Source organism: Zootermopsis nevadensis, unplaced genomic scaffold, assembly GCF_977971745.1.
Source record: "Zootermopsis nevadensis isolate Lab colony 2312 unplaced genomic scaffold, Znev_1.0 Znev_ptg000016l, whole genome shotgun sequence".
Taxonomy (NCBI): Eukaryota; Metazoa; Arthropoda; class Insecta; order Blattodea; family Termopsidae; genus Zootermopsis; species Zootermopsis nevadensis.
Genome location: NW_028259148.1, coordinates 1,830,689 through 1,844,135, shown reverse-complemented (window position 1 = coordinate 1,844,135; position 13,447 = coordinate 1,830,689). Strand labels below are relative to the sequence as shown.

The window sequence follows — 13,447 nt, the reverse complement described above, 5'->3', positions numbered from 1 at the left end:
AATTTCCTGTTATCCATAGTTTGCAAGTTCCAGCTAACTAAAATATGGCACGACTAAGAAGCCTTAAGCGCGTGAATCCTAACGAACGTGCGAACACGTCTTGACGGAAACATGTCTTCGTTGCAGCGTGAAGCGTAGTGGTTCTGGTAATTTGGATGACGTCCCGGGGGAAGGAGAGTTCCGCCGGGGTGGAGTGAGGGCCACGGCAGGACCAAGACTTGGTTGGACCAATCAGCCATTTATAAAACAAAAGTAGGTTCAGTTTATGTGAAGATGGCCCTTTTGTTTCCGTACCCACGGCTACAGATATTGCAAATACTCACTGACCACTTTAGGTTTTGGCTCTCATGGCAGCGTTGATTGCCACGGGACCCTCTCTCCATAGTAGTTAAATTCTCCAAAGATGAACTTCCTGCCTATATGAAGATGGCTGTCAACTGAGTTGTGTCGTGTAATCCGGTAGAAGTGTACCGATGTTTCAGAGGCTGCAAGTACCTCTAAAATGTCAGCAAGCCTGTACCAGATTACATTACGGTGCAACCCAGAAGACAGCCATCTTCATACTCACCGCTGTGATAACCTCGATTCCTACCCATGTATTTATATGTATATACTTTTTGATTAAACTAATGCCTTTCTGTGTGTAGCATTTTAAAATGGTACTGTAGTTTAATATTGGTTAAGATCTCGTGGATGTTGCAGGCCAGATCAGCCCTTTGCTGAATGGGACAGTGAAGCCATCTCTGGATGGTTGCAAGAACTGGGATTAGATTGCTACGCAGGCGACACGAAACGGTGGGTAAAGAGTGGTGCTCAGCTGCTGCAAGCTTCAAATCATGAGCTTGAAAAGGAACTGGGAATTAAGGTAAAAAAGCCTACATATATACAGGTAGCCCTCGATTTGCGCCGATTTTGAAACCAGCAACATTTATTTTGTGCAAGAAAAAGGACTTTTTGTTTTCACTATAATCCAGATGGCGTAGTGCTAAACCGTTAACCCCAGAGTTCTGTTTCCACGCAATAGCTCCATAGTTTTAGAGGTTTAAATCCCCTGTTTCTGTACGGTAAATCTTAACATTTCCCGCAGAATCCGATCCACCGGAAGAAACTTCACTTGGCATTGCTGTCACAGCAAGAGGCAGTGCTAACGCTCGACCCTTATCTTATCCCGGCTGGAGAACTGGATACAGCGTGGGTGTTGCGATGGCTGGATGATGCAGGTTTACCACAACACAAAGAGACATTCCTAGCTGCCCGAGTTGATGGAAGAGTACTTCATCGTCTGACTATGGATGAACTGGCAATACTGCATGTTACATCTCATCTTCACATTGCCAGCCTTAGAAGAGGAATTCAGGTACAGAAATAATTAAAGAAATTTCTTTAAAAAATTTATAAAACTATTCCTTATAATATCCGATCAGTTCTTGAAGCAGTATGCTTTTGCGTTTCCTGTTTATACCATGTAATAACTATTTTGGGCATAGAAATTGAAGAAACAAAAATATTTTATATATTAATGTTCTAATACATTTATCATATATTGTGTGATGATGATGGGTATTTATGCTGTATTATTTTTTTATATAACTGAACCTCATCCAATTTTACATAAAATTCAAGGTACTGAGGAATAACAAGTTTGAGCCGAACTGTTTAAAGCGACGATCTCTACCTGATGACCCATCGCAACCAACGGCACAGGATGTAGCTCTGTGGACAAACCATCGTGTCATGGAGTGGTTGCGGATTGTGGACCTGGCAGAATATGCCCCTAACCTTCGAGGCTCGGGTACTGTTTCCATTTACAATTTGTTTTTAAGTATCCATTAGATTGTTACATTCCTTTACTTTGATGCTTCTCAACAACTTAGCGTCCATTGCTTAGCGTTCTTCACAGATAACTCTGATGGAAGAAATGAATAACTGTGGTTTCGGCTGTTACGTATTTAATAAGTCTCAAATACAGGAATTGGCCGTTATAATGGACATTCAGTGATTAAATTAGTGCTCATGTTTTTTTTGTGCAGGGGTTCATGGAGGCCTCATGGTTCATGAGCCACGTTTCACGGCCGAGTTGATGGCCAGTTTGCTGTCAATACCGCCGAGTAAAACATTATTGCGTCGCCACCTAAACACGCACTTCAAAGAACTGCTAGGACGTGACTGTATCCAGGAGAAACGTGAAGCAGAGGCCACTTTAGGATATGTTCCTCTTTCTGCCACTACTAAAGTTAAAGTAAGTACTGTACAGCATGATTTATAAAATTTGTACAGAATGTTCCATTTGTTACAAATACTTCCTGTGCCCCAAAATATTGTTATTCTCTTGTTTGGTACTTTCTTGTCAGGATATGCATTGCCGAGTCTTTGCCGACAGCAGCAAATGATTTCAGGGTGAACTTTGTTTGAGAATTCTCATGTGTTTTGCTTGTGAATATGCCACGTTTGCACTCGCGCAATTTTTTTGCCCTCGAGACATAGGCGGCAGCCTAACTTCAAGGGTGAGCTTGACTCAGGTGATTTTAAGAAAAGTTAACTTCATAAATTTTCTGTACAGGTCACAAAGAAGAGCCAGTTCATACTGAAGCGTAAGAAGTCAAGGTCAGAATTGGATTTTGGGGACTTGGTTTGTCCTCTGGATCCCAACAAGTCAGGTGAAACACTGCCCCCCGGTGATGGCGTAAGTCCAACTAACCTAACCGTACTGACCTAGCTAACATTAACATTACTCTGCTGCTGGCAAATTGTATAAAGGAACAAAATTCGTGAACAAGGCCTTTGTTTCTTTGCATACTCTGAAATTATTTTATTTGACGGTGATGCATTGTGTATCGTACATTGCTCATTCTCTAGAAGACTATATTATACTGTGACATAATGATATTACAATTTTTTTATATTCACAGGAAATGTATTTGCTCACCGTGTCTCTTTAAAATGTTTGTAGAGGATTCTAAAATTGTCAGAGATTTGTTTTACTGTAATTGCATTGTACGAGGGCGTTTCAAAAAGTAACAGCAAATTGACAATATTTCACGAAACGAATACCCCAGGCATTTCAAACTCCCGCGCAGGGAAGATGCATTCTTAGAGAAGGTTTTGACACCGCCCGATAGATGGTGTGACGTGCTTAATTGGAAGGGATGCATATACAAAATGGCGGTGCCCTTAGCTGTTTGCGCCATAGAGGAGCAGCGAGCAATCATCAGATTTTTGTGGTCGGAGGGTGTGAAACCTCGTAAAATTCATAGAAGAATGCTGCAACAGTATGGAGATGCCTGCATTGGCGAGAGAAGAGTGTACGAGTGGGTATATGTGTTTAAAAATGGGCGAACATCAATCCGCGATGACCGACGTTCCGGTCGTCCATGATAACGCACGCCCTCACACGGCTGCTGCAACTCTTGACACAATTCGGAGATTGAGATTTCAGATCTTACAGCATCCCCCATACAGCCCTGACCTTGCTCCCTCTGATTATCATGTGTTTGGACCCCTGAAGGATGCTTTGATTTGGGAATGATGATGAGGTCAAAGGAGCGGTGCATTCCTGGCTGAAGGCACAACCAAAAACATTTTTTTCTGATGGAATAAAGAAGTTGGTGCAACAGTGTGAGAAGAGTATTGAAAACGAGGGTGATTATGTAGAAAAATGACATATCATTTGTGTCTCTAATTAAATTATATATCTCAAAATATTTAATTTGCTGTTACTTTCTGAAACGCCTTCGTATTTTCTGATATTCTTCAGTCTGAGAGCCATGAAAATACAGTTCATCAGCTAGCACCACTGGTATGTTAACTGGACACATTTTGATAAAATTTATGTTGTTGAAACTAAGACCTCCAGTTCTTTTTAGCGCAAGATCTAAAATACTTACAAGTAGTGAGTGGTGTGATGAATTGGCTGTGTCAACAACGAGGAGAATATTAATATACTAATACGTACGTTTATGCTTATAAGTAACATAAAGAGTGACCATAAATTAAAGTACATTTTAAAAGTCGTGTAACTTTTTATTCGTGCCGCGCGTTGGAAAACTAATCGTTTCACAGCATTGGCCTGCATTCACATCACCTATGGAAGCCACAGTAAGCATCCGTGAGCGGAGACTTGAATGCTGGATCATTGTTAAAGTGCGATTTATTTTCCAGTACGCGACCTGTTTAAAATGTTACGATCTTTTAAATTGTGATTCATATTGTGGTCACTCCGCTTATAATTTCTGTGCTGTGATCATCTAGGAGTTTTACTAACCATGCATAATAACTGTTCTAATTTCAAACTAAATTCCCTTTGTGTTCGTCCATATAACAGAGGATTGAATGACTTAAGATTAGAGTTTCCGAAGAAAAATGTTCTAGAAATAAAATCAGTATTGTCAACCATAAATCCTTATAACCATGATGGTTGTAAATGACATAACTCGTAACTCAAACTTCATGCTTGCCACTTGCACCCTGGGCACACAGTGAATACTTATTAGATATCATTTATACTTGCGATGAAATACCGAATAACTAACAACTTTTTATAATTGTTTAGATGACTCAGACGGAGGCACGACATCCAAGAGCCGTGGCTGCCTGTCGTGAAGCTGCTATCAGTTCACCAGTGGTAAGATAACGTACGCCGTTCATAAAATTAAAAACAGCAAAATGTGACTGGCCGTTTTGAAAATATCGGAATTGTTCGAGGCTTACGAGGGAAGTTTACGCGCACTGTTAAGGCAAAATTGCCAAGAGCAGTAGCAGTCTTGAAGACGCCTGCTTTCTGGGGTGTCGCACCATGTAGTGTGATGGAATTACAGCTGATTTAGGGCCTTCATTCCAAACACTGAAGAAGTTTTATATTTGTCTGTTTATTTGCATGAATGAAATCTCAAGATAGTTACGGTAGATTGAAAGAGTTGCAGTTTTAGAATTGGAGTCGATGTGGTTAAGAAATTGTTTGAAAATTGGAAGTACTTGTTGCAGGATAGGCTGATATCTGAGTGCAAATTTCCAGAGAGGACCAGCGATGTCTGAAAACTAACCAGAAGACGAGAACAGAGCTGATTTACAGCGCAGGAATTCACGAAGTAGACTGCGTTACATTTAAGTGAAACAGCTGTGCCGGACACTTTTGTTGAAGCGGCGTACCCGTCTGTCTGCACGTGTAATGGATTGTGGTGTTGGTCATTGTATACAGTTACAGTGGGCAGGTACAGTATACATGATAGCCGCATATTTTGAAGATGTTCTTCAAAGTAAAAAAGATATAAAATAAGTGGCTTTCGTGGAAATCCCATGTCAACAGATTTCTTCATGGTTGTGATGCCGTGTGGACTCGTAGGTAGGTAAACAGCCTCCTCCGGACTGAAGATGGAGGCAGTATTTTTCTCCAAAATGTTGGTATCTACCTACAAGTTCACATGGCATTGCAACCCAAAAGAATGATATTGACATCTTTGCCGCCTTTTATATTTTCACCACTAATATTTATATTAATAATGAGAGAAAATGCTTTTATTATTCCTTTGGTGTATTACCGACACTCACGGACTGCTACAGTCTCGTTTGGTTGATTCCGTGATCTCTCACTAATTTTTCTATGTCTTAGTGACCGTGCGAATGTCAGTCGGACACGGATATTCCGTTAAAATGCACTCGTCGAATGTAATGAGAATAGTGAGATCCTCTGGAATTCAATCATACATACTACAGTATTTTTTCTTAACTTTGGACACCGGTTCATTTCTGAGTTCTAAAAATCTTTGCGTGTAAAGTTTGTAATCTGCGGCAGTGTTCTGAGCTTCTGACGTGTTCACGACACAGCATTCTCAAAAGATTAGTCTTCCTGTTGAAGTCATTCCGCATCCACGGATAGAAATTGAATGTACCACGCCGAACGTCACTGCCAAGTAGTTAGCAATTCTGCTTTTTATTTGGGAGGAGAAAAGATTTTGTACTGAATGACAGCGAGCGTTCTCGGAATTTAATCTACTCTTGATTTCATCATGATCGTCTTTCAGACTTGTTAGTGTCATCCCCAAGTACTTGAATTTTGTCACATTTTCGAACAATTTATTAGATATTCTCATATTCTGATTCTGTCCAGAATTTTGTTGCCGAGACATGATCATATACTTTGTCTCCTCTCCATTTATCTCGAAACCGTGTTTCCCTAAAATTCATTTTAATTACATCCACTCATTTATGCCTAGGTCCGCTGAATGATCTCTTCCCTCCATGCTTCGAAAGCAACATTTTGTGCACTGTTCTCATATCCATGCATGCTTCATGTGCGACCCATCCACAGTATAGTCAACTCATAGCATGCAAGCCCATTTCTAGTTCTATCATGATTCAAGGGATTTGTTGTGATTGAAGCGGATGTAAAATGAGTTTTCTCTTTGAAATTTTTGCTGAAGGTGTCCCACGTTTGTTGACGGCTACCATTCAAGCAGATAAGCAGTGCCTGTGACGTCTGTTTTTGTTAGTCACGTCCATGTCGGACACTTAAATATGAATGTCAGAATACTGAAAAATCAAGACAATAAAATTATTTCTTAACATTCACCATTTCACTGGTTACTGATGATAATTCGTAGGTTAGGTTGGGTTAGGTTATTTTGTGAATGAGCTGGTGTCTGTAGTTAAGAAAACTTATGTTTATCAGGTTACCAAAATGCAGATGTTGTTCATCTTTTTATATGGAGTCATATGTAATATATTTCCTTATATTCCTGCTTATTCCATCCCAATGTTGGATTTTATTATTTGGATTGTAAAAAATCTGAATTTCATTCCGTGGATTCCTTTTTAAGAGAGAATTACATTATTTAGTACTAATGTATTTGCTCAAATAATGACCACGCATATATTTCACAAAGGCGGTATTCTGATAGTTGTTTGTCGGTATTAACTAATTATATTTAAACGACGACGCTTTTCTAGTTCAGAACTTCTCCACTTCAAAACTTAAGGGGACTTGTTTTAACTATTCGTAGCTAAGATTGATATATAAAATGAAGCGTAATACTTAAAATGTTACAATCAAGTATACTCGTAAAAATTAACATTTTTGTTTGTTTTGTTGGTACGTAAATCCGAGTGGTGGTGGTGGTCGTTAATGCGCATTAGCCCGTAGTACTAAATGGCAGTCTAGAGCCTTTTACGGCCACCCTCAGTGCTGCTACAAGCACGGACGTCTCCCGGTCTTCGTCGTGTTTCATCCCTATCGTCCCTACGTGTCTTCCAGTGGAACGGTGGTGCTGTAAATCGCGGAAGTTACTAAACTCAAACACAACATTTTGAGATTGGTATTAGTGCATTTTTGGTACAGATTTTTACTGCCGTCTTGAAAATTTTAAATTTAATTCGTTTCATATTTGATATTCTGAAAGTTGGAGATCTTAGTGAATATCTGTCAGATTACGTACGAGGAGGAGGAGATTTCAAGAGAGAATTTAGACACTGAAGTAGATACATTAATATTATGACTGTATATGAAATTTATATTTTATATCCTATTGTGTACTTGTACTCATTTGCTTATCCTGGGACCAAACCGTAAGCAACACGGCTCAACATTTTGTACCAGATGTGGTTCGGAGTTAGAAAGAAACGCAGTACGGCGGATTTTAATCCGGAGAATATTGACTGATAATACTTCCATAGCTGGACCATAAACCACGTGGTTAATATCAGAATTATTTCTGAATACGATGTTATATTTTTCATTTTCGGTAATATTTTACAGGAACTTTAATTAAAATCAAAACTTTGTGAGCCAGAGGCGAGGGCTTTGCTGTGGCTCGGACACCTAAGTTTTGAAGAGTATCAGATCAAGATTATGGTGACGTTTGGAATTGGTAAAGAGTGCTTACGAACACCCAACAACATGTATCTTACTCCCTCGCCCATTTTCTCGTAGCTCGACTTAGATCATCAAATTCTGTTACCCAAACTCAACGCCCGCTGTACATAAATGTTGCTTGTAATCGGAACGCATTGTTCTTATCGGAATCACGTTTGTCAGTGTGAAAGGAAGTGCCGATGTCGAAGACCTTGTTTTCCAGATAGCGTTTGGAACGAGTTTGACGTATACGTTACACTTTGCACTTCTTTCCAAGATGTTTGAACTGTTTACCCCTTAAATTGTATTATATGAAGTAAGATCGTAACCGTGTCCCACACTTCAGAATTATTAACTTTTTTTATGTACCAATTTGGCAGTGGTTCTTTACCATTTGGAAACGGCAGGTCCTTTTGAAGGGTCGCAGATTTAGACAGAGGCCCTTGCCCTCGATACTATTGCTCAGAACTTGAAGCTGATACTTGTGAACAATCATATGATCGATCTGGTCGAGAACCACTGCCACGATTTTACCCACTTTAACAGGCGTGAGCAGGCAGAAGTAACCGAAGAAATTTGCGTTCCGTTGGGTGGATTTTACTTCGCCGTGTGTGTGTGTACTGCGACACTTGCAGTAATCCCTATAAACATAGTTGCCTTTATTGAATTTCTAAACCTAGATGTAGTACGTAGTTTAAATCGGAAATATTTATCACAGTCATGTTTGTGTGATTTGGTATTATGAAGTATTAATAATCGTATATCGAAACGAGCTCAGTAAAGAGCGTTCATATAGTGAATATTGTACAGTTTTCATAAAATGACAATAATGACATGACTAAATGTTGTGTATGTACAAATATTTTACCATTGTAATACAGATTTTGTGAATTGGTTGATTCAAAACATTTAACCAAGTATTTTGCTCCGAGATCCATTATATAAATAACTCGTTATTATGTTTGAAAATTCTGAAGATCTTTGTACCGTAAATTTGTATTATGTGAGGTTAGGTTAGGTTTAATTCCTTTTAATCGTGGTGTTTTACATCATATTTTGTAAAATTAATTAACTTAAATATAAAAATAAGAAATTATATTGTAATATATTGCTCAATTCATATATTTCTTTGTGAGTAACAATACAAAACCTGTTCTTCTTAAAGGCTTCTATTATTGACATTTCAGTATTTTAGGTTAAGTACCAATGATTTTCTGTGTCGTTTTTTTGAGTGAAGCGTAGATTTAATATAATTCTTTCGAATTTCGAAGAAGGCAGATTCATCTGTGTCCCTACATTCAATTATCTGGATGTAGTACGTCCTAAATCAGTGTATAACCTCAACTGTTCCATCTGTGACCCATAAGTAGAGTGGTCCTAAGTGTTGAAAAAGTTAGTACGAAGGCAGAACAAATGCAGCAATGCACATTTTCTGAAGCGTGCTGTGGCCCTCTGGTCTATTAATATCCCAGAATTTACTTGGAGAGGCTGAATAAAACCATGCAGTGCCTACTACCAATCGAGATCTGCCATGAAGCTAACCTTACATGTTGGGTAAGTAAACAGATTTCTTACAGAAGGCGACTATGTTCTTGGTTTTCGCGCTGTGTAGTTTCATACTCGCCACTTTGAAAACCTCATTTCATCATATAAATGACATTTAAAAAAACAGACGTCCGTGGGGTCGGTTCTTTGTTGTTGGTATCCGGAATTGTAGACTAGAAATAATTGGGTTAGTACGCTTTTGCACGAATCGATCCAAGCGTGCGCGCGCTCATTCTGTACGGTTGACGGAGTTTATATAAATCCGGTGGGAGAAGCAGGCACGGAAATTGGAAGAGCCCAGTCGCAATTCTGGAGCAAATATCAAGTCGAAGAGGAATGTAATTGGAAAGTTAAAAAAGATATTTGATTGCTTTCCTTCATACGAAGTGTGAGCGGATTTGCAGACGCGCGTCAACGCGATCTGTTGATAAAACTTGCAAATATTTTTCCTACTGGGCCTTGTATTTTCTTCCTTTAAAAAAACAAGTTTCAAAACGAACCGGAGTTTGGGCATCAATAAAGACATCGACGTAAGGTCACCATTTCGAACCCGTGCTTAAGTACGAAATATAAAGACTGGCGTTTTCAGATCAGATTCTGCAACTAATTAGGATTTGAGGTTCTCAAAGCCGCGAGTATGAAGATGGATGTCTTGTGGGTTGTAGCTTAAAGTAGTCCGGTTTGAGTTTATTGAAACGTCGGTAATATTCGCATGTTTAAGTACGCTGTGTTATTTATTACACTCTTTCATTACAAGTTTTTTTAAATTCTATTTCACATCGCGTATAAAAGTATGACTCACTGACAACATTTAAGTCATATAATCTTAGTATTTTACGAGAGATCTTATTTTCAGATCTTCTTGTGATCGTGTCCGTCTGCTGCAGACTATGAAAAACGCGAAAATAGGACGTGACAGCGGGAAATGTGGTATGACAAAGGGGATTACACTGCAACGAGACACAAAAGGAAGGTTGAAAATCTGAGTCGCATCCAAACGTAAATACATTTATATGACTTTTTCGTGGATAACGCGTGTTACCGAGATGATCCTCAAAATTAAAAAAAAAATATATCATGGATCTTGTATATAATATTTGGTCTAAAAAGTTTTTCTTTTAATGAAATGTTGCCAATTAACATGCCAACAGATTCTTTCACGGCGTTGAAAATCATGATGTGGGTTGTCACGTGACTGTTCTAGGCATCTCTGTGCCTAATTTTCTAAATAGAAGAGGCAATCATTATCCCTGAGTTGTCCCTAACCTACGATACGCCTTTCGGGTGAAAGGCGTCGTTATCATTTTGGACACCCCTGTGCTAATTTTCGAAATTAAAAAGATTCGGTGTTGTCTCTCCCAGGGGAATTTATTTATTTTGCGTTTATCTGTTGTTTCACGACGTTCAGTTTTGAAATAACAAAGAGTGGAACGGGCAAACACATTTCTTAAGGCCTATGGTTTCTACCCCATTAAATTCTGAGGATCTGAGTCGTATTTATTTTCTCGTACTGATCAATGTATAAGACAGAAATCGTTATCGTCCCGACATACGTTGGGTATCGAATTTCACTCGTTCCCGTAATTAGATTGTCCCTTACGTTTTCGTACGTGAAGAGATATAAGACGCGAAATATCATGTTACCTATTACTACCCTGTTAGAGCAGATCCGGAGCCATAGTTAGATTTTCTCAATGCACCGATGGGTAACTTAGATGCAGAAGACGAGTCATAAATGGACTAATTTAGCGCCAGATAATATAAGTTCCCGTCTACAAAGTCTGCTTTTGTATCCGTGGTCTAGGCAACACGGAGTTTTCCTCCGTGGCATCCCAACAATTACTCCATTCACACACAGAAGAAGGCAATGGCCAACCACTTCTGGATCATCTGCCAAGAACGTATATGAACAGGTCCCAGTCCGAGAAAAGGATGGAAGGATCCTGTTCATATGGACCTGTCGTCAGACAGAACACTGAATAATAATAAGATGAGGTGGTCTAGCGGTTAGAACGCTGGCCTTGTAATCCTGGGAGTCTCGGGTTCGATTCCCGGCGGTGCCCGAATTTATAACTTGTGTTGGGCAAGGCCGTGGTCTAGGCAACACGGAGTTTTCCTCCGTGGCATCCCAACAATTACTCCATTCACACACAGAAGAAGGCAATGGCAAACCACTTCTGGATCATCTGCCAAGAACGTATATGAACAGGTCCCAGTCCGAGAAAAGGATGGAAGGATCCTGTTCATATGGACCTGTCGTCAGACAGAACACTGAATAAAATAAATAAAAATAAAATGTTTGTTCTAATTTATACGTGATCATTCTATCCTCACACGAAAGTTCCTTATTTCAGACTGCGACTGTAAGTTGTCAGGTAGACTAGAAAGTTGTCCCGTTTCACTGTCCTAGTTTTGAGCTCTGTAGCCGGGGAATTCGCTGGTGCTCTGCGTTCGTATCAGCATCAGAACTGCTAAGCTTACTTCCTTATGCAGCAAAACCGAGAAATTCAATCAAAGTGAAGTTCTGTTAACCAGGCAAGTAATTATTCCGTATCAGAGTGCAATAGAAGTTCTACAGTCGCACATTCACGTGACTTTAATCACTCCCCACCCTCGCCAGACTCCCAACTTCTTCCCTCGGTTTGCTGATTACACTTTGCACCTCGAGAAAACAGTTCGGTTGCTTTAGATTTGTACTGAGTTACATTTTATGACACTCGGATAGACTCCGTGAGTTTATGATACGAGATTCTCACATGTTTACTGACGTTTCGAAGGTCCTTGTTGCCTCCACCAGGATTACCGAAACGTCGGTGCAATAATCGATCGTGACGGGGATATATTTCGTTTCACTTAAATGAGTGTTTGCACACAGAATACAAGTTGAAGTGAAATTACGTTCTGTCAGATCAGAATATTTTTAAGCATTTTATGGGGGCAGGAAGTTCATCTGAAACGTCGGTTAACTTTTTGCAAGCCTACACGACGCTGCGTTCTAGAAGATATTTAACCTGTGAGAACCTGAAATCTCACCAAGATTTAAATTATTTGTATTGGTTCATCATTGTGTACAGTTCTGTAATTAAAATTAGGTAGTTGATCAATCATTTATTGAAGCGCGTATTTAGTTATTTTTATTTATTTAGTGTGGGTTGATGTCAGAAGCATGTAAAAGCTGAGAATTTTTAATTTTTAATTTGGGGTCTCGGGTTCGATTCCCGGCGGTGCCCGAATTTATAACTTGTATTGGGCAAGGCTGTGGTCTAGGCAACACGGAGTTTTCCTCCGTGGCATCCCAACAATTACTCCATTCACACACAGAAGAAGGCAATGGCAAACCACTTCTGGATCATCTGCCAAGAACGTATATGAACGGGTCCCAGTCCGAGAAAAGGATGGAAGGATCCTGTTCATATGGACCTGTCGTCAGACAGAACACTAAATAAATAATAACATTCTGACGCTTTGGGCTAATCTGCGGTGCTGTTTGTGAGATTTTATTTTCGTTATATGAAACTATGAAACGCTTTAAAAGATTTGAAGCCGACAGAATGCAATTTCATCTCCTGCGTTCTGTGTGGAAACACTCAGCTAAAATGTCAGGGTGTCTACAGCAAGCTTATCCACGGAGCAAACCGCGTTTTCCCAAGTTAATTTTCATAAATCATAGTGGCTGTCTCTACGCCGTCCCGAATCCAAAACGTTATTCCATGTCTTGTTGTATTCATTTCTCATAGATGCCAGCTATTTTAAATTTTCGGAGATCACATTATTTTAATGTTTACAGTATAGTTGACCTTCATTAATACAAATCCATTGATATCTGAGTGTAAGAAATTAAGTATTCTGTCGGTCCTAATACGAAATTGTTATTTAATTATGTACAAGATGTTATAATTTTAATTAAACCAGATTGTGATTCACCATTTGTCAGTTTATTCGACAGGATTTTACAGTCACTATATAAATATATTCCAGTGTTCACTACAAGTTTTAAAATTGATGGATATCGCCATAATATTAAAGAAAGACTTGTGTCTACTTCAGTACTCAAGACAG

The 13,447-nt window shown here is 39.3% G+C and overlaps 1 protein-coding gene across 15 annotated transcripts in view; it reads left to right on the top strand.

Annotated features, from left to right (window-relative positions):
- Liprin-beta (liprin-beta 1) overlaps nt 1-11,696 on the top strand; it is a 36,807-nt gene extending 25,111 nt beyond the window's left edge. For 7 of the 15 annotated variants that reach the window (XM_022068012.2, XM_022068006.2, XM_022068002.2 and 4 more), the window contains 8 exons: nt 127-252; nt 685-865; nt 1,088-1,357; nt 1,624-1,792; nt 2,031-2,239; nt 2,561-2,683; nt 4,550-4,621; nt 4,981-9,007. In XM_022068012.2, the coding sequence (XP_021923704.2) occupies nt 127-252; nt 685-865; nt 1,088-1,357; nt 1,624-1,792; nt 2,031-2,239; nt 2,561-2,683; nt 4,550-4,621; nt 4,981-5,031 (1,201 nt within the window). In that variant the 3' untranslated portion in view covers nt 5,032-9,007. Of the gene's footprint in view, nt 1-126; nt 253-684; nt 866-1,087; nt 1,358-1,623; nt 1,793-2,030; nt 2,240-2,560; nt 2,684-4,549; nt 4,622-4,980; nt 9,008-10,244 lie in introns of those variants that run through there. The other 8 variants (XM_087349371.1, XM_022068003.2, XR_015535282.1 and 5 more) reach the window with 7 other exon arrangements.
- Nucleotides 11,697-13,447: the final 1,751 nt, after the last annotated feature.